The following is a 22,362-nucleotide window of genomic DNA, read 5'->3' on the forward strand; positions in this document are numbered from 1 at the left end:
AAGAAGATAAGTCACATGGAGATACAGATTCTAAGCATAGGCAATGCCAGATATGGGGATGGATTGGGCAGGAGGCCTTCTTTCCCTATTTGAGTGTCTTCTACCTGGAAAGTAACAATAAATCATATGACACAATAGTTGAGAAGGGCCCTCAGTGGCCTTTCCCTTCAGGCTAGTAGCCATCCTTTGAAAGCCAGTGTTTGGAGCAAGCGTGAAGAAAATGTCCCCACTTGAAGCACAGGAAGGCAGTTATGCTGAAGAAGGTACACAGGCCCAGGCATGACAAGTACAGGCACCAGACTATCCAGGCCTTACTTCTTCCCATAAAAATGTGTACTTATAATGAATTTATATATTTCAGCTGTTGGTTACACATAATTTTTAAATATTAAATTACTAGTAACCACATAGTCAATATCACAAATAGGATTAGAGAGTTTCTGTTCTTCTTTATGGGATCACGCTTATGGTCTATGGAGAGATTGCAAACAGTTATCTTAGAAAATTCAGTTAAAAAGCAATTCCTAAACAGTGCAAATAGGTGCAAGTGTGCAGGAAACTCTTGGTGGGGGTTGGGGGGAAGACTTATGTATTCTAAAGCAAAGCTTTGCACCACTTCTTCAGTTCTCAGTGACATTTAATTCATTTAGAATTTTGAACAATACCAAAACATGACACATTTTAAAATTTGAGACTTTAGTTACTTCATGTGATGGTTCAGGGCAGTACAATAACCACCACAACCAAAGGTTTCATCGTGTCTGCACACCCCAAAGAAACATTACATTGACGTGCATTTATACCACATTTCCCCTCCCCAAATGGATCATCACTGATTTACAACTTTCATCTATGGACTTGCTCCTTCAGGACATTTTGTATAAATGAAATCATAGTAACCATGCTTTAGGTCCATGCATATTCTACTGTGCAACAGTACCTTGCTCCTTTCTAACACCTGTGTTTCACTGTGTGGACATATGACATTTCATTTTTCATGTATCAGCTGTACATCTATAGTACCTCCTCTTTTCAGTTACCACGAGCAGAGGTATGAGCATGCACTCGGTGCTCCATATGAATAAGTTACATAGTGGGATTTCTGGCAATGGGGAGTCAGTGTTTAACTGATCACTGTACAGTTATTAAAAAGGCAAAGAATTTTTGAAAATTGTAATGTGGTTCTAGAAACATACTGAAGAAAAATAACTGTTACAACTGAAAACAATTTGAAAGATGGAAAGCAGACCCTTGAAGCACTACCTCCAGCATCCAGTAACCATGATTCTACTCATAGGTTCTGTGAGATCAGCCTTTATATTACACAGATGAATGTGCTCCACCATGAAAACAGACACAGACACCAAAGAAACAGAAGTCTGTGCCCTGCAAATAAGTCCACATTATCTATAGATAACTGATTTTTGAGTAAGGAGATAAAAAAGCATATTGGGGAAAAGACAATTTTATCAATGGTATCACATGCAAAAGAACAAAACCAGGTCCCCATCACTTATTAGCTCAGTCTCAAATAGACTGAAACCTAAATGTAAGACTTGCTACAATGAAAACTGCTAGTAGACTGCTAGTAGGAACATAGGGTAAACTCTCAGGACCAAGTTATGAGCACTGCTTTTTTAGTTTATTTTTTGTGACACATCCCATGTGTACCTGAAATAAAAAAAGAGACAGGGTAAACTAAAAATCATCTGTGCAGCAAAGGAAAGAAGCATCAGGTTAAAGGGATACAAGTATTTGTAAAGGACATATCTCAAAAGTATTAACATATAGAATTATAAAGAACTAAAGAAACCAACAGGGAAAAAAAAACTCCAAGTAGCCTGATAATAAAAATGGGAATGATACTTAAGCAGACGTTTCTCAAAAGGCATTGCAAATGACAAATAGGTATATGAAAAAAAAAAAGGAAGAAAAGAAGAAAGGAAAAATAGGAAGGGAAGAAGAGAGATGCCTGGTGGATGGGCTCCAGAGTGTCTGTCCCTCACACCTCCTTCCCCCTTGAGGTTCTCACAGGCAACTGTTTCCTAAGGCTACTGTTTTTTCCTAAACCTTCCTTTTTCAGAGATCAACACCTACACTTAATCCTAACACCCATGACTTCCAACTGAAATCTCTAACCTTGGTGTTTTTTAAAAAGATTTAGATCCATTTCTTAGTCATGTATTTATTAGAGAGCTCAGCCTGAGAACCCTCTCTGGTCAAGTGCTAGCTATGGAAGAGACTCTTGTAAACATTCAGGGACACTCTCACTCACAGTAATATTTTTAAAGCTGCAACTAATTAACAAAAAGAGCAAAACCTAGCGCCCAACTTTTATACCAGTGTTCTTCAGAGTCAAGTTAGTCATCTCTTCACCGATCTGTTCTCTCTGACATCTTTCCCTCCATATCACCCAGGCTCCAAACCTGGGAGCTGATATCCAAAACTTCCTGCAATCTAACCTAATGTACTAGTTTATTCTTCAGTTTAACGTTCCCTTCATCTTGCAGTTACAGAGATACATTCCTGCCCCTGGTCTTCACACACAGATGTCAGTTTCTGCCTCAATCTAAAAGCCTCTCCAGCTCTCACTGGAAGAAGAGGGAGAGGAGATCCCTATTCCTGAATTTTCAATGTCCTATTTTATCTTTCAAGATTTTGCTCAAATTCTATTTATAGATGTGTATCTTTTATTTTCTATGCTTCTTACATAGCCCTTACACTCTGAATAAATTATAAATATTTTTGTCTTTTTTGGAAAAGTATACATTATTATAAAACTTAATTACAACTAATAATTTCAGAAGTTCTTTTACCTTTAAGAAACTATTTTATTAAGTATATTTTATTTTAAAAATCTTGCAAATAAAATATCATACATACAAAGTAACAAGCCCCAAAGTCTATACAACTTACTGAACTTGTTTAGAGTAGGAATCAGCATTCTGAACAGAAGCTGTGATGCTTCACATTAAATTTTACACTTTTAGCACTGAAAACACTGCATCCACTTATCCACCACCAAAGCAGACAGACAATGCTGTCCAGGAGAGAATATGGGGCGTCTATCATCATTCGCGTCTATCCATCACTGAGTTCTGACTCTCCTTAGAGTCCTGAAGGTAATGGCTTCCCTACACTTCTGCTATAACCAGCAAACGACATTTATTTATTCAGCTGATGAGATCCAACTCAGAATCTCAGTATGCTAGGACAATAGTCTGAGCTACATTCCCAGCCTCTACTTAATTTTTTAAATAGGTATTTAATAAAGTGTTTGGTTGAAGAGAGTAGATAATAAAAGTTTGGTTAAAGAAGTGCTTAGCATTCTGTGCAGGTGCAAGAATGGTGAGAAAGTTAGGAGACTACTTAATTAGAAAACAACTACTTTATAAAAGTCTTCTTTGTTCAGTCAATAAACAAACACCAAGGAATTCAATAATAAAAACAGGCCTGTGTACAGTCAGAGACACTGTGAATTAAGTCAGCTCCATCTTTCTGTGGTAATTGCCTTCCAAGGGCTTGGCTCAGCTGTGCCCTATGATTTGATCTTATTGTCATTAAGGCCCTGCATATTATTTATTTTCATTCTATAGCATTTATGCAGGAAGGCAGCGATGGAAGCTCCCTTGTCTGTAATTCTTCCCACAGATAATAGAAAATAAATTGCAATTAGATTTTGGTAATTGTATATAATTAACTCAAAATGAGCTGTTAATTATAAAAAAATATGTTTTTTAACTTTCTCATTATCTCATTTATTTTACTTCCAAATTCTTAATGCTTCACTTGAGTCAGTTTGATATTTTAAATACATAGAGTATTTTTAATACTCAGATAATTTAAATTTCCAAATAAACAAAATAAGCTTACAATTAAATTTTATCTAGGGAGTTCTTTTATTAATGTCAAAGAGCTTGCAAGGTAGAAAGAAGGTCATTCTCATAACGGCTCATGGCTATGTCTCCTTAAAGCAGCCTTCTCGCTCTGATACTACCACACAGGGTTCCAATAACTGATTCAACCAGAAGAACCAGGACAGGGATTCAAATATAGAACAAAAAAAGACTGGTATTTTCTTGATATGACTCATTTTATTTTTTTATAAGTGTATGCTTTACAATTTGTAAGATAAAAAGGTATTTTAAAATTTTAATGAAGGTTAAAATATTCAAAGATTATGATTTGAATATTTGATAAATTATGAAACAAAATATATATTAATATATATAGTATATTGATTTATCAGATGTAAAAATTATATAAAATTATGTTTAGATAATAAGATTCCAGATATTTTTTATTTTCTTGTTTTGACTTGCTAGCATTTTTGCTTTTTTAAATGACACAGGTAAGCAATAGAGATATATAATACCTATGGAAATATTATATATATGCAAATATTATATATATATATATATATATATATACATACATACATATATATATATATAGCTAAAAAGTAATAAAAAAAGGCTGGGCATTGTGGCACACACCACCCTTAAAATCTTACCACTTAGGAGGCATAGGCAGGCTAACTTCTGTGAGTTTCTGGCCACCCTAGTCTACATAGTTAAGTTATTTCAGGTCAGCCAAGAGAGACCCCTCCTCCAAAGAAAGTAATAAAAAGTTATTACATGTCAACTAAAAACAGTAATGCGTCTACATAAAGAGAAAATACAAAGTGCTAATGAATATAAACAAATGCTCATCTTATTTGAATATTGGGAAACTGCTAATTACAATAAGATTCTCTTTCCATTTATTAAGTTGCTAAGTGATGCTTAATTATTCAAATCAACATTAGAAAGCCAATTTCCTCGCCTGATTGAAAACATAACTCTGTCCATTTCTGACGCTTCTCTGAGAGAACAGTTTGAATGAGAATATACAGCCTTTCAAGCTGTACATATGTGACAACAGGTAAAAGATGTCACAAAGTTCACAAGTCTGAAAGGCGGATATATGAGTTAAATTCAATTAGAAAAAAACCTTCTATGAGTGGAAAGAAGATGGGCTGAACCTGCCAGAGAACTCCTGAAAGGTTTAGGGCAGGCAGGAATCCCGCAAACATGAAAAACAGCGCGCTGAAAGTGGGCTCAGCTTTAAACCGCCAAGCTGCCCTTGACTCTCTGTCTCCATCTAGTGTTGAAAACTGGAGGTTCACCTCCAGAAGGTGGAAAAGTGACTGCAGACTGGGGAGATGGTTCAGTGGGTAAAATGCTTGCCAGGTCTGATCTTCAGCACCAGTGAAAAATAAAAAAAGCATAAACAAACAAGCAAATATTCAAAGAAAAGGCAATCCCCAATAGGCACAGTGCCACATGTTTGTAATTCCAGCACTGGGGATCTGGATATAGGTACATCACTGAGGCTCACAGGCCAGCCTGTTTGTCCACCCAGAGACGTGCTGTCTCAAAAATCGAGGGAAGTGGGAGGAAGGGTCTGGAAGGAGATAGTGGGGAGGATAGGAAGGTCAAATGCATTACATGAGAACCTCAAAGAATTAATAAAAATGATGCACAAGGTTATCCTGTGGCTTCTACATGCATGTACACACATGAGCATGTATACATGCATACATAAGAATGACTCTACACTTGGGTGTCTCAAATTCTGTAGAGGCTAGAAAGCTATGCACTTTCAAGGGGTAGTAGGAGAAAGCTACAGAATAACGCTAATGGGCCTTTTCTTCCTTCCCAGTGCTTCTCACACTGCCAGCTGGTAAGCTTTGGATCTTAAATGTTCTCTGAAGGAATTTCTGGTCGGTGGTGGTACCTTTAGAAGAGGAGCAGAGTATAGCAATGAAGATACATTGAAGGGAATATCACAACTTTGGTCCCTTTCTTTCTTTGCTTCCTGGCTACCATGAGATAAACAACTTTGTTCTACCAAGTGTTCTCTTTATCAATATTCTGACTCACCACAACCCAGAACCAATGGAGCCAGACTAAAATCTCTGAAATAAAAAGAATCCTTTCATCTGTTTAAGTTTTAAAATGTATTTTGTTATAGTAATAAAATTCTGACTAACAGCAGCCTAGCTCATAAAATGTTCCCATCCAATTTCCCCAGCAAGCCATACAATTTATCCTTAGAACTGACTACCCAAGAGAAAAGATCTATGGGCAGAGTCAGGTAGGAGTCCCCATGGCTTCTGCCTAACCACAGGGAACCCAGGAGTTGACAAACCTTGTTGATACACATCAAAAGATTTTAACAGCTGTTTTCTAAGCCTCTGCTTAGAAACAATACTGGCTTACTAGACATTTGTGGGCAAAACAAACTTGAACTTGTTGAAAAAAAATAATGTGCCAGGAACAGAAGCAGCTTCAAAGCCTACTATAAATATCTTCAGAGTTATGAGAAATATGACACGTATAAACCAAGAATGGGTGAATATTTTTTAAAGGCACATTTGAAGAATAGTGGCCCTTTGGCATTAAAAATTATAGCAATAATAAAATTCAACAGAAGCACTGATAGATAAAACTCGGAAAGTGTCTTAGAAACTAGGAGAGAAAGAGGAGTAGTAAAGAAAGAAGAAGGTGAGAAAAAGGAAATGAAAGATGCTTCCAGAAAGTCAGAATCTGAATTCCAACTCAGGGTGCAGGAAGAGACCTGATAGACTGCAAAAAGACATTTCCTTAGATTGAACAAAGTTTCCCAACTGTGGAGTATACTGTTTACTCAGTATAAGATAGGTATTTAAAAGGCTGGCTAATGCACAGGACCACTAATGTTTATGATAAGTCACAGAAAGACAAGGTCCAAATACTTTTCATAGAGACTGAATCACAAAAAGATTAGTAATCAAATTGCACCAACTTTAAAATGGCAGTAAGTGTAAAACAGGTTAATAAAGAAATATTGGGGCATACAGTAGCTATACAATAAATATTTGTTGACTAAACTAACAACGTTTTACAAAGTAGTAAGTGATACCTGAAAATAGTGAATAAATAAAATTTTGTATAAGCATAATCTTTATTACTCACTACAGAACACACAATAATTATGAAGAAAAATAAGGAAGGGTTTAGAGATTGTCTCCAAGAGGTAAGATTGTGAATGATTTTTTTATTCTTTTCAATTTTTTCAAAGTTGTATAATGAGAATGTATTTATGCAGTTTTAAGTGATTAAAGACAGTAATAAGAGCTGGACATGTTCATACACATGACCTGTGTATCCTCATGGAAGAGGTGGGAGGAACAGGGCACCACGGCCAATCTTGGTCATATAGTAAGTTTAAGGTCAGCCTGAGACAGATGAGACCTTGCCTCAAAAATACCATTATCAACAGTTAAAAAATGCGATGATAAACAAAACATTATAAATGATTACAAACCCATTCTAAATAAGTATACCCTTAGTACTTCTGTCTTCTCCCGCCCTCAGGTTTACCTCGGTGCAGAGTCACTCCCATTCATATCCAGATTAGGTTTAGGAAACTCCTTATCAGCAACCAATTCTTGAGATTTAAACATAGCTTGAGTTCTTAACCTGCAAAAATAAATTTAAGAATTTCTAATCCTGAGGCACCTGATAGGCTGAACAGTAATTTTTGGAAGCCAAGCTCCTCAAGATAGGTACCAGACATTGTTTTCCTATTACAAGCCAACTGTTATGAATGCATAGGCTGGCAGTTGTCAGTGAGTACACAAACATACACACTAAATCACATGGACTTCCTAATGACATGTTAAGTAAGCACATCAATTTGGAGGACTTTAGATTTCCTTTACAGAAATACATGGGAGACTGAGCTAGTTAGAACATAATTTAAAAACCCAGGATTATATATGTTTTAGGAGCACCTTAAATCTCAATTTAAAATCTGTTCGTTGTTGACTGTTTTGCTCATTGTGTTACTACATTTGTCTTTGTTACTTTTCCTGTGATAAAACATTAACCAAAAACCCTCACAGTTTGACAGTCTAGTTCATCACAATGGGGAAGGGTTCAAAGTAAGAGCTTGAGGCAGTTGGTCATGTTGCATTTGCAGACAGGAAACAGGAAGAAGTGAGTGCTGGATTTAGCTTTTCTTCCCCTTTCTATGTAATCTGGGACACAGCCTCAGGGGACCATCATCAGGGAACCTGATCAGGTAATCCCTCCCAGGCATACCTGTAGGCTTGTCTTATGTGGTTCTGGATCCTGTCAAGTCACCAGTCGACATTAACCATCACAATTTTCATTACTGTTACAAGGTACCTGAGTAAACTAATTAATTGGGGGGGGGGAAATTTATTTGACTCATGGCTTCTGAGATTTCAGCTTATGGTAGGGTAGTTCTATTTCTGTAGGCCTAATGTAAGGCAATGGACTATAACAGAGCAAAGCTGCTTACCTCAGACGAGCTTAGAAGCACAGAGAGATAGGAAATACCTATCAAAAGCTCACATGGGTGAGCTATTCCTCCACAGAGGTCTGCCTTGCAGTTTTTACATGTAATAACAACGCCATAAATGATGACTTATCAAGAGTTTAAATGGAAAACATCAACTCATTGATGGATTAATAGATTATTCCATTGATTTAATTACTTGATTATGCCAGTGCCCTCATGATTCCCCTTAAACACCATCTCTGAACATTGCACTTGGGACCAAACTTTCAACATGCAGGCTTTTGAGGAAACACTTCAAATATAAGCCATTCAAGTCATCATAGTCCAAATAAAGACTCGAGTAACTCTCAAGTATTTTTGACCCTATAAAACATAAACTTATGAGGTGACCAACTTCTCAAACTGATACTTCCAAAAGCTAGGAGATCAATGACCAACATATTTTCTTATGCCACAGACATCAATAAACTAGGTGTCCTGGTTAATTTCTTTTGTCAATTTGACATAAACTAGAGTCATGTGGGAATAGGAAACTTCTCTTGAGAAAATGACAATACCAGATTGGCCTGTGGACACTTTCTCAATGATTGACGTAGAAGGGTCCAGCTCCCTACGGGCAGTGTTACTCTGTACTGGTGATCCTGGCTGTTGTAAGAAAGAAGGTTAAGCAAACCATGAGGAGAAAGAGAGAAAGCAGAGTTTCTCCATGGCTTCTGCTTTGGTTTCTGCCTTCCAGGTTTCTGTCTGGCTTAATTTTTGCCCGACCTTCCTCAGTGATAGACTCTAACATGGAAATAAAACCCTTCCTTCCCAACTTGCTTTTGCTCAAGGTGTTTTATCACAGCAATCAAAACCCTGGCATCTACTAAAGATTAGTTAAGACTATACTCACAGGTACGGAGAAAGGAAAGCTATTGAAAACATCAGTACAAAAACCTTATATCTAGAGTATATGAATTAATCCCTGATACCAAATATGTGATATTTAATATCCATTCCCTCAGCTTCTCAGAAATGTACAAGCATATTCTTTAGCCATGAAATTGAACTATGAAGTAGTAAAAACACCATGAACATAGTATTCCTCACTGTCAAAAGACATTCTTTTAATTGTAACTAACTACAATAGTGACATACAAAGAGATGGAATTTACATATAATTATTTTGTAGTGACATGCAAGTTGTTAGGTAAATGCAGGTGTAAAATGTATCAGGAAATTATGAGAAAAGTATGAAAAATAGTAAAAACAGCCATCAGAGTAGCCTCTGCAGCAAGAGTAGAAAGGATGCTGCTGTTGACAATAGCAGCAACCCTTGTGGCATGCATCTTACATATATTATTGTATGCATCCTCACACACACTCCAGGAAGTAACTAACTACTTTATTATATGTATTTACAGAGGAAAGTAGGGCAGGCCCAGGCACAAAACGTGCCCAAGGTGATAGGTTTGTAAGTAGTAAAAGTAGTACATTTTTCATTCCTGGTTATATACTTATGTATATTATAAATTCTGGAGACAAAGACAGATATTTATAAAGAGCCTTGAGTTACTTTACTCTTACTCCCAAAGGAACTTACGGTAGTTCTTGGCACTGCAATCAATAGTATTTTGGATAAATTTTCTTTGGTCATCTTAGAAAGGACTTACAAAGCAAGACTTTCTCAAAGCACAGACTATGCAATCTCTAGGCAGTAGAATCAATTATTAATCAAAATTTAGGTAAGTGTTCATGCCTTCCCAAATTCATTTCTGTGAAAAAGGTTCATCCCCAAACTAACTACTTTAACTTTCTGCTACTCATTTGGTTTTCAATTATAGATGGTCTTTCCACTACATTTCCCGAATATCTTAAGCACCATAAATAATGTCGTGTACTCAAGTAGCATTAATTTATGATTGTAATTGAAGTGAGTTACCTGAACACTTAAATTACAAATTCAGTAAAGATATACAATAGTTCATATTCTGTATAAATTCGTGTGTGAGGCTGTGCATAACACACAGAGAGAGATCAGTTTTTATTCATCTAAGTATTCCTTCCACATAGTTATGGGCAGAAGTAATAAGTATTTCCTAAAACAATGAAAATTAAGCTAAGTTATAAGTCTATATCACACAAAAATACTATGGTGTTCTTTTGTATATTTTCCATAACTTAAAGAGCTAGTAAGAAAGAAACTAGCACTAAAATCAAGTAGTATAATTTTAGCTACGTGGCAATGAATATATAAAGTGTAGATAACCGGAATAGGAAAGCAAGCACATTTAAAGCAGAGAAGGCATGGCTTGAGGAAGAAAGATGAATGATGTATGGAAAGAGTTACAAGACAAAACTTAAGAAAAAAATATTTCTTAGGAAAAAAGGGGGCAAATGGGTACAGGGATGATTTCAAATTACAAAAAGCTTTGGAAACCAGGTTGATGGGCAGCATCTAATATAGAAAGAAATATCTATCAATTTTTAAAATTCAGAAATATGAAAAAAATAAAGTGTGATAAAATAAATGCATTGTATTAGGAGGATTCATTTATGACAGATATTCTTGGCTCATGACACTACTGTGCAGATTTTCAGATAACTCTTAAGTGATAAAATTGAATAAATCTAAAAAGTAGGCCAGAGAATAGGTAGACTTCAGTCTAGAATATGAATTGTGATACTGATTAAACAGATAAATCAAGGCTCTGACTTCTGGCCTGTCCCAGCTAAACATGATAGGTCAGATGATTTACATGGGAGAAAAGCTGTAGAAAGAGAACCGGCTCTAGTCAAAAACGTCTTCAGCCTGGTGAGTTGAAAGCTACACTCATGTAACTTGGGAGGAGGCAGGAGAAAACACAGGTTTGGGCCACTCTCTCAAAAGGCCTCCACCCCATTGTCTTAAGTGACTGTTTATCTGGGTATTTTACTTGAACTTTCCAGCTTCTTGACTTGGGAGAATTTTGTTGTATAGTCAGAGCTCCATACAACAAGTAAAATGGTAAAACTGTGAGGGCTAAGAGTCATAGAACCAAATAGACCTTTAGCAGATGCCCAAGAAACCAGAAACTAGCACAAACAGGTCTTAAGATGGACGCTACTATTCTTGGGCATTCTTTTGTGGTTTGTATATATTTACTTCACGAGTCTTGCTCAACAAGATTGAAAACATGTCAGGGTAAAACACTGAGAGGGTTTTCTAAGCCTGCATATAACAGTTACCTAGGGTAATACTCATCTGTGCAATAGAACTTATTCAATCACATAATTTAAGGACAGTAATTCTGAAAACAGAGTCAACTTAAAAAGAAAATTAGAATAAAGACCCATGGTGGAGCTCAAACTATTTTTGAAGAGTTTTCCAGAAGACCATAATTTTTAGTCTTAGGGCTCTCTCTTTTGAGTAGTTAGTCAGAGCTGTCTAAAAGATTCAAAAACAGTGTATTGCTATTGTCCATGATTGACCCCCAGAGTTAGAAGTCAATTCCTATTGCCTAAGATTCCATGCACATTAGAAATAGGGTCCATAAGTCCTTGAACTGGAAGTTATATGAATAACTTTGTCAGGACCAAAAAATGCTAGCAAGCTTCCAGAGGAGGGAGGCAACCAACAGTCCAATCCAGCTATGATGTATATGAACCTGCTTGCTGACTTTGAAGCAAAGAAAGAAAAAGAGAAGCTGGGCAGTGGTGGCGCACGCCTTTAATCCCAGCACTTGGGAGGCAGAGGCAGGTGGATTTCTGAGTTCTAGGACAGCCTGGTCTACAGAGTGAGTTCCAGGACAGCCAGGGCTACACAGAGAAACCCTGTCTTGAAAAAAAAAAAAAAACAAATAAAGGAAAGAAAGAAAGGAAGGAAGGAAGGAAGGAGAGAGAGAGAGAGAGAGAGGAGAGAGAGAGAGAGAGAGAGAGAGAGAGAGAGAGAGAGAGACAGACAGACAGACAGACAGACAGACAGAGGCAGTGAGGCAGTTGGTAGACTGGGCTCAGAAGAAAAATTGTGTTCCAAGGACTCTATTGTGTCTGAACACTTAGAATAGTGGAAAACTGGTAACGGACGCCTCATAAGCAGGGAGGGGAGAAAAAGCCTCTCCCATTTAGTCAAAGCAGCAGGAGGCTTTTAGACAGTAAACTCACTCTCATTGCCCTGCTCTAGCCAACCACACAATGGGTAGCTTCACTCGCCCGGCCCCCATCAGCAAATGCTGAGTGGAAGCCAGACTTTCAATTTCTAGGGGCCCTGCCTCAGCAGTATTAGTGAAGGTATTCCACAGAGGAAGAGTTAAGTAATGCCCAGTGACTTAGGCTATAAACTAAATGTCTAGGAAAAAGAAAAGCCAACAGTAAGATGGAAAAATATTTACTGAGAATATTAGAGCAGATATTACAAAGATGCCTCAAAGAAAATGTCTGAATATCCCTGAAAGAAGTTAAAAGACAAAAAAAAAAAAAAAAAAAAAAAAAAAAACAACTCTAGAAAGAAACAGAAGACATAAATAAAAACCAGGCAGAAATTATACTTTGGAAAATTGCTCACCTAAAATAAGTAAGAAAAATATCATCAGCAAAAGTAGGAAAGAAAAAAACTCTCACTAGATTATTGATAATGATGGACTGAGAGGCCAGTAAGGAAAGTCCTACACTTGACTAAAGCACAAGAGAAAAATCACAGTTGAAATAAAAGCAGCAGTAGCTCCCAGGATCAGATCTCAGGGACCATAACAAAAAATTTTATATTTATGTCCATGGAATTTAAGAGAAGATCATGGGTGGGGCTCAAAAAAGTGTTACAAAACATAATATTTAAAAGCTCCCTACACACGGCAATCACTGTCGTGACCACAGCTTTGTTTTTATTGTGGTAGTGACACTCACGGACAAGACACTCAGTAACATGGCAGCAGTAACCCCACACTTTACTGATGTTAATTCATGAGTTCAGTTATATAGCATGTAGCCACCCATTGGTAAAAGTCCTAAGGAGTGCCTCTGTAATATTTTTTAAATGGCTAATGAACCTATAATTATTTCAAAATAAAGTTTAAAAGTAATTATGAATACATATAATTAAAAATAAATACAAAAGTCCTATTTCTTAGCTCTCGTTTGTAACCTAGAACTATACGGAGAGAGTGTTTCTAATAAGAATATAGACAGGAGGAATGGTGGTCAAGAAGGCAATGAGAGGGGAGACAGAAACATTTCCCTCAGGAAATGTGCAATTCATTGACTTTTAACGATAGAATTACAACATTTTAAAATTTTCAACATACTTATATCTGACTTACTAGTAGTTTTCTAAAATAAAACAATGAACTTTATGCATCTGAATATAAAGCCACACTGAATAGTACATAACATCAAAATAGCCACCCAGCTTTTGAAATACTGCTCTAAGAGATCATTATTAAGGGACCAGCAATTGGGGTGAGGGTGTATCTCAGTGGCAGAACACTAGCCTAACATGTATAAGGTCCTGGAGTTGAGCCCTCCACCAATGAAAATAAAAAAAAAAAGGGAAGGTACAAAGCAAACATGATCAACACACAGTACATGTTTTGCTCACACATAACACACTACCACATGCTATGAAATATATACAATGAAAATTTAAAGCGATTATTTGAGAAAAAGTATTTTTTTTTAAATAGAAAAAAAAGTATAAATGTGGGCCTGGTTACTAGAACCAGCTATAAAGAATGCTATGTTAGGACTAGTAAGAATTAAATGTAAATGGCTCTCATGATTTGTTTTATGTGATGGCACAAAAATATGAATGTAGGATAATGACAACTAAATTCACTTCTTTACAATCTTATTCTGTACTCTGAAATAAACAATTTACCTTCACCTCTACCTCTTCATAGTGACACCAAATAGAAAAGCACATGGGATTTGAAGTCTAACAAAAGTTACCACTGCATCTTGGAAGATAGCTCTGTGGGTAAAGAACTTAGTGTGCAAGCATGAGGACTCGGGTTCAAATCCCCAGATAGGTATGATTACATGTCCTTATCACCCTAGCTTTGAGGGTAGATAGACAGGTGGATCCAGGAACTCAATGGACAGCCAGCCTAGTTGAAATGGTGAGCTTCTGATTCAGTAAACACTGATGTCTTATAGAAATAAGGCAGAGAATGGCAGATAAAGACACTTGATGTCCTCATCTGGCCTCTACATGTGTGCTAGAGGCACAGGCACCCATGCTCATACATGCATGCATATCTTCTGCAGAAGATAGGACTTTACTTGTAATCATAAATGATCTGTACTCGAGCAAGTCAAAATGCTGAAGAATTTCTATGAACTGTGGTCCGTAAAAATTAGCTTTTGAAATTTTATTTCCCAACCTACAGACAGTGCTGAAAGAACAGGTAGGACTCACCAATTGTAATCTAGTCGGGATTGCTGTAGTTGCTGCTGTTTAAGGAGAAGCTTTGTCTCTTGTTGGGTCAGGAGATGCTGAAGGCGTTCCTTTTCAATTTCCAGTTCCATTTTCTGAAGCATCAGCTGTTGCCTTCGATCTTCTGAGAGTTGTTTTTCAATGTAAGTTTCTCTGGGTTGCAGTGCTACTCGATCATGCATGAGTGATGCCCAGGACATCCTACAATGACTGCATGATTCTGGATGTGTCTTACAACACTGAGGGGCCATGTTCGTAGGATGATAATTCTCATGAACATAAGCTTCACTTTCAGAGCATTTATGACCACAGTATTGACTAGATGGAGTAGGCGGAAGGTTTGGATATTCCTTTATCTTCAACTCTTCTGGTAGGGCTTTCTCTATTGGGGCTGCATTTATTAGTCTCCTCCCTGGAGATTCATAAGTACATGTTCTGGTTTCTGCTGACATCCTCTCTAAATCCTCTTTGGGATGATTAAGTGTTATTGGTTTCAAAGAACTATTTCTCAATGCTGTAAGGGATTCTGAAGCTGAGTCCTGGTTTGCTGACTTAGGCCTTGCCTTGGTCTGACAGAAGGTTTGTGGTTTGGCTACACTCAGATAGGAACCATCCAGATCCATCAGTGAAGATTGGTGAGTGTTTTTCTTCTTGGCTATCTAAGAGAAAACACATAAAAAAAACAACTTCTGGTTTTGGTTTTTCAGAAATCAAATGTATATATTCACTAAAACAAAACTCTTTTATTTCCTTTTCTTAAATATTACAGTATCCATATTGTCAATACTCAAAAAGCCACATCCATTTTCAAACAACCTATCTTTCAGCAAAGCTATAGGAGGATAAGAAATATCCAGCATTATTCCATTTCAGTATGCAAATCTCGATGATTTTAGGAGTTGAAAATTCTGAAGGTTACATAAAATCAACTTTAAGATGCAAATATATAAAATATTAATATCTAAAATGTCTATCTTTGAACATTGAGCCAAAAAATCCATGCAGTCATCTTAAATATTCTTTGACTGGTCACTACACAGAACAAGATTTGATGTAAAGCACTTCACATTATTCTGAATAGCTGTGATAGTTTAGTTTTTATAAATATCTACAGAGAACACAGATAAAACCAACTACTTCCAAATACATAATTCTAATAAAAGCACTTACTTAAATATAAAATATTTCATTTCAGCTACAAAAAAGTGATTGTCAGTTAAACCACTCGAGTAGTGATAGTCTAGTAGAACTCAGGCAGAAATGAAGCATTTCTAAAGTTGAGCTGCCAGGACACGAATAAGCTTTCCCAACACTGTGGCAGTGAGCCTGTCCTACAGAGAAAGTCAAACTTTGTCTACAGCAATTATTCTTAAACTTGAAGTGGATAAGATTTACCTGAAGGGCTTATTAAGCATGAAAGGCTGGTTTCACCCACAGAGTCTCCAGCTCTGCCTGGGTCAGCTCATTCACATCTCTAGGAGGCTTTCCGGTGATGGTGATGTTCATGGGGAACCATGCTTTGAAAATTGCTGGTCTAGATATGGAATCTGACTGTTAGCTTTGGCCTTAGAAGACTGAGTTTGCATTAGCTCAGCTCTGAACATGTTTGATTTATTGTAAGCAAGCAGGTTTTCCTCTCAGTGCCTTTCAGAAACCCACTGTATCTAAATTCTAGGCTGCCCAAGTTGAAGTATTTTAGTTTTATGAAAATGCTGAGTGTACTACAGTTGGGCAGCTTGTTTATGATGTTGGATACTTTGGGTTAACAAACATTAAGAAAGAAAGTTAATGCAGAAGAATCTTAATTAATTAAATAAAATTAATTGATTAACTTTACATCCCAAAAGCTATTTCCCCTCCCAGTCCTTCCCAGGCCTCCCATGGATATCAACCAGCACTGGCATATCTAGCTGTACTAGGACTAGGTGCATTCTCTCCTATTGAGGCTATATGAGGCAGCCCAGTAGAAAGAAAGGATTCCAAAGGCAGGCAGCAGACTCAGAGACAAACCCTGCTCCAGCTGGTAGAAGTCCCACTTGAAGACCAAGCTGTACAACTGTAACAAATGTGCAGAGGGCCTAGGTCACCCCCATGGAGGCTCCATGGTTAGTGGTTCAGTCTTGGTGAGCCCCTATAGGTCCAGGTTAGTTGATTCTGTAGGTTTTCTTGTGGTGTCTTTGACGCCTTTGACTTCTACAATATTTCTTCCCTCTTCTGAAGGATTCCCCAAGCTCTGCCCAATGTTTGGCTGTGAGTCTCTGCGTCTGTTTCCATCAGTTGCTAGGTGACGCAGATGATGACTATGCTAGGATCCTGTGAAGGCTAAAATGCACAAATAATCTACCTCTGGAGAAAGCACATTCCCTAACACAGACTTCACTGAAATATGAACACTAAGTGCCAAGTAAACACTAAGCAGATGTAAATGAGAATGACATTTGAAATATTCTTCATAGCTTCTACTCACACCTTCCTGTTACTTCTGACATTCATTTAAAGGCCATTTACATTAACTCTTTTACTTTGTTGCCATTTCATATGTGTATTTAAGGAACCCAGAAAGCCATTTATAGTATTGAACAGTAGTATTAATTAACCAAATGAGAAACAAATTGTAATCTTCCTCAATGTTGACTAGAGCAGAGGCTTTCTGGCCCTTCCTTGTCCTGAGTTATTCTATTTTGTCAAGAGCAGCTGCTTTGTCCCCAGTTACTCAATGCTGGGTACAAATACTTAAGACAGAATAAACTGGCATCTTGTTCATAAATAATCACCATCTGTCTAGCACCGGAAAGCATAGACTGATGAGTGAATTATTCATGCTTATTAAAAATACCACCTTTAAGCTTAGTGGACACATCAAACCAATAAATGATGCAACCACAAATCTGAACTTAGGAAAACCACACCATGGCACATTAACTTGGCATTTGGTCTTGGGCCACTCAGTGTATTTGTCATGGCCCCTGTATAGGAGATTGTCAGATGACATACTTCCTACTGCTCCTGATTGGCCTAGCCTAACACTAACACCACCAACTTCAAAGTTGTCCAGATTCCTCAACCAGTGTCTTTGAGATGTGTTCTTAGCATGATACCTACTCACCCGAAATGGCTCTGACTGGTGCCAACTCTGCATCTACATGTTCATTACCCATTAGTTCCTACAGACTCATTTTTAACTTTCTGTCACCTATATGTAACTGATGAAATGTGATATATCATTCGATGGCCAGATATTATCAGAATGGAATGGAATATTGTCATAGTTATGACTCCAAAGGAAGGATAAGTACTTGGTGAAGTGCAGCTTGTGACTCTTTTAACACTCAATATATCCTGACATTGTAGAAAGGCATAAATATGTTCATTAATGACATAGCTTGCTAATAACACTTACTGAAGTAAGTTTTCACTTTTCATGGAAGATTATTTGCACATTGAAGTAAGCTTTTTTTCCTCAAGGTTGTGAGAGAAATATCCCTTTCACAGTAAACTAATAAACTATAATTTCTACATTCATTTCCTACTGCCACTATAGCAAATTACTACAAGTTTTACAGTGTATGACAACACATGTCTTCCCCAAAGACTGTAGAGGTCAGAAATTAGAATTAAATTAAGCTCAAAGCCAAGTTTTGGCAGGGCTTGTTCTTTTTCAAAGTTCTGAAGAGAGAATCTTCTTCCTTCCTGCCTGCCTGCCTGCCTGCCTGCCTGCCTGCCTGCCTGCCTGCCTGCCTGCCTGCCCTTCCTTCCTTCCTAACTCCTAGTGATTGTATATATTCCTTGGTTTGTGGTTTCCTCGCTATCTTCAAAGTGCCCCACTCTAGCTTTTGCTTCCAACACCATAGTATCCTGTTCTCTGACTTCTTAGTCTTAGAAAGACCATTTTGACTATAGGTACACCTATCCAGGTAACCCAAGGTCATTTCCTCACTGCATGATACTTAGCTTAACCACATATGAAAAGTCCTTTGTTCATTAAGTCAATTTAGCATATATAAATTGATATATGTTCCAGGATTTAGGCTATAGCTGTGTGTGTGTGTATGTGCACGCATGTGTGTATACACATCTTTTTAAATGAACTAACTCATAAACAGTTTAGATAGCTTGTTTAGAGAGAATGAATGAATGTTGATACCTCTGCCAGCAAAATAAAATATCTCCTCAATTTATAGGAACAGAAAATGATGGATATTCAACAACTTCTGATAGAAGGGGCTATGTACATATCTGTGAATGGGACATTTGGGCATACACATACTATATTCTCAATAAGTATTCTTTGGCTGCATCATGGTATTGGAAAAATTCAAATTGAATTATGGGCTGGAAATGGAAGAGAATTAGAATCTCAGCACTTCATGGAAAAAGCAGAATCAAAGCTAGTATGGGCTCTACAGCAGGCTCTAGACCAACATGGCTTACATAGACTGTCTCAAAAAAGAAAAAAAAAAGGAACTTAACATTAGGCTCAATCATGTCTTACCAAAAGAAAGTAATAAATAAATAAATAAATAAATAAATAAATAAAAAGCAAACTTCTTAAACCATTCTAAATATGAAATCCAGCTGCTTTATTAGTAGAGCTGACAATATCTAACGCTTCTGGGACCCATGCGAATAACAATAGGCCTGAATGAAGCAGATGTGTTTTTCTTTCTAGAGTTGTTTATATGTAATATTAACTAACACAAATTGACTTAACAAAGGCTTCAACTAACAAAGCATTCTCAATTTTTTCTGAGGCATATGGGTGTTTAAAAACCTGTATTAAAATTTAATCAATGTCAGTACGTGCATGCACACATGTGTGCCAAAGCACATGGCTGTCCCAATGCTCACAGAGAGGTCAGAGGACAATTGTGGGTGTTGGTTCTTTCCTTCAACCATGTGTGTCTGGAGGATCAAACTGAGGTGGTCAGGTTTGGTAGCCAGCACATTTACCTAGTGAACCATCTCTTTAGCCTGCATATGGGTTTAATATGAAACCCATAAATAATAATACAAACTTAGAAAATAATATTTTAAAATAGAGGCAAAATCTGTAATAAACTGCATGGCTTAAGCATCCAGCTTAATGAAATTTCACATTTGTCCTCTGTATAACCATATAATAATAAGAAAATATTCTTTGCTCATCAGTTTTATAAAATCATATAGCTGTAATTAGCCTGCTGTTATCAACTAAATTTGATGACTATATCTTCCAATTAGGAATTCTAATAGTGTTAAGGGTGGAGCTCAATCACAGAACATTTACAGTGCACGTGGAAAGCCCTAGGATCAATCTCTAGAACAAACAAACAAACAAACAAACAAACAAGCAAACAAGAAAAACTCTCAAAACCCAACAAAAGAAGTAAACAATGCATCTGACTTTAGTGACAAGACTATAATCCCAGCACTCACACTCACAAGGCAGAGTAGAGGGAATCTTGAATTCAAGTCAGCTTGACCTTTGTCCCAATAATAAACAAGATGAAGAAACAAATAAACATTTCAACCAATCAAACCACCTAAACCAAGTGCCTTGTGGTGCTCTCCGTATGTTTTTTATGATAATAAATGGCATGAGATACTTAACCAGAAGTTAGAATGATACTTAGCAGGAAAGCATGCCAGCTAATCTACATAACGCCAGAAAAACGAGCTGCATTAACAAATTAGGGGTGACTACCACTGATAAAAATAGTTGAGCTCACCATGGCCACCTTAAAATTTTTTCTATACAATGAACATCACCATCACTGGCCATGAGGAATGACTTCTTCCTGTAAAATTCTTGGCATACCATGAGATCCATACCACACAAAAATAAAAAAATGAAAAAATACCAGCACTTCTGTTTTACAACAGAGCTCGAAAATGATGTTATTTAACCTGGGTAGACACAGGCTAAAAAGACTAGATGGAAAAATACCATAGAAAGAAAAAGGATTTGCAATCAAGTGTAACAGGGCTGGCAAAATGGTTCAGTAGGCAAAAGGCTTGCTGCAGAAATATGAGCTGGATCCCCAGAACCTATTACAGTTAGAAGGAGAAAAGCCGCTACAAAGTTGTCTTCTGACCTCCACACACGGAGCCATGGCACAACCAAACCCACATCAAACATAAATCCTACACGCCTATATTCATACAGTAACAGTAAAGAGAAAGGTATAAAAGATGTAGGTCATGAAGAGTTTTTTACAAATAAAATTTGAGAAACTATTGGAGTTGAAGAATTTCCTGAAGTTTTAAGTTTACCTTTTTATCTAATTATACACACATACATGCATATGCACACACACATATAAAAGTATATAAAATGATATCATATGTATGCAAGTACACGAATAAACAGGGTAGTCTCCTGAGCCTCGCATTACTACTTTGTGGACTTACCCACACACACAGCTGGTACTGTGATAATAGAAGTAGAGTTGGATAATTTCTCTGTTATAAAAGTACAAGTAGATCATACACTAAATATCAGTAATAGTTTGTATTTTAAGATTTTTGAGAATTTATACATGACTATTGTATTCACTTCATTTCCTTTCCACCCTTTCCAATTCATACCTCTTCTTTAATTAACACTGTACTATGCACACACATTACAGTCTGCTGAGCTTCCTTAGTGCTGCTCATATGTGTATGTGCTTAGGGCTGGTCACTTAGGATTGCATAACTACTAGGGTGATGGAGAAGACTGATTCTCCCTCTTAGCAGTCACTAATTACATGACAGCTCTTCAAATGGGACCTTGTAAAACTTCCCCTGTGCACTTTGGGATATCAATCTGTGCTGTCACCACCTTAACTTTGGGTAATTAGGAACTGATTATTTCCAATACACTCATGAGTTCTTATCCTCAGGAACAGTAAATACTACCAACAGGTCTTATTGGTATGTTTTTTTATGGTAAATAATTTTCCTATCTAGCCAAGTGTTTACATTCTAATTTTCCTCCTTGTCAGCTTACGAAAAGATGAATATCAAGTCTGAACTTCAAAAATTTTCTCTCCTTTTAAAAACTCAGTCGTATTGTGCATATGTGTGTGGAGGAGTACAAGTCACCGTATCTCCCAGACTATTTTGGGGTTAATGTGGAATAAAGCACAGAATGGCATGTTGCATTTTAACACTATACATGGACCAGTTGTCAAACTGACAGAAAATGTGTAATGCAACAGCTGCACTGTGTGGTTTGCCAACATCTCAACCTAAATAAATGTTCATTCTCCTTAGTGCAATTAACTCTCCTATACTGGCAGATTTTGCTAGAAGATCATCAAGGTAGATTACCTTCCAGCATTATGAACTAAATACTTACAGGTGTTATATCATCAGTTATAACTTACAAACTTTTGCATTCAGCAAGACACTCAGGCAAATGAATCATCTAATTTATGAATAATTTATAAGAAATTCACAGCATGCTCCTGGCGTCATCCGTGGCCTCTTCCAGGTCATATGACACCAATTAGAGCTGAATTTTAAATTATTCAATAACCTGAACTCTCTTGTCATTTAACATATAGATATCAATGCAGTAAACAAGTTAAGTCTAATGGACCCTGGAGGTTTAAGCTCCTTCACAGCTCAGCAGCTGAGGCCGTAGGCTATCAACGGAA

The 22,362-nt window shown here is 37.0% G+C and overlaps 1 protein-coding gene across 6 annotated transcripts in view; it reads right to left on the reverse strand.

Annotated features, from left to right (window-relative positions):
• The window catches only part of Kiaa1328 (KIAA1328 ortholog), a 262,182-nt gene that overhangs the window by 90,417 nt on the left and 149,403 nt on the right, over positions 1–22,362 (reverse strand). For 3 of the 6 annotated variants that reach the window (XM_034517964.2, XM_076912878.1, XM_076912877.1), the window contains 2 exons: positions 14,723–15,399; positions 7,407–7,505 (listed from right to left, as the gene is read on the reverse strand). In XM_034517964.2, the coding sequence (XP_034373855.1) occupies positions 7,407–7,505; positions 14,723–15,399 (776 nt within the window). The remainder of the gene's footprint in view (positions 1–7,406; positions 7,506–14,722; positions 15,400–22,362) is intronic. The other 3 variants (XM_034517966.2, XM_076912879.1, XM_076912880.1) reach the window with 1 other exon arrangement.

The sequence above is a fragment of the Arvicanthis niloticus genome, chromosome 14, assembly GCF_011762505.2.
Source record: "Arvicanthis niloticus isolate mArvNil1 chromosome 14, mArvNil1.pat.X, whole genome shotgun sequence".
NCBI classification, from domain to species: Eukaryota; Metazoa; Chordata; class Mammalia; order Rodentia; family Muridae; genus Arvicanthis; species Arvicanthis niloticus.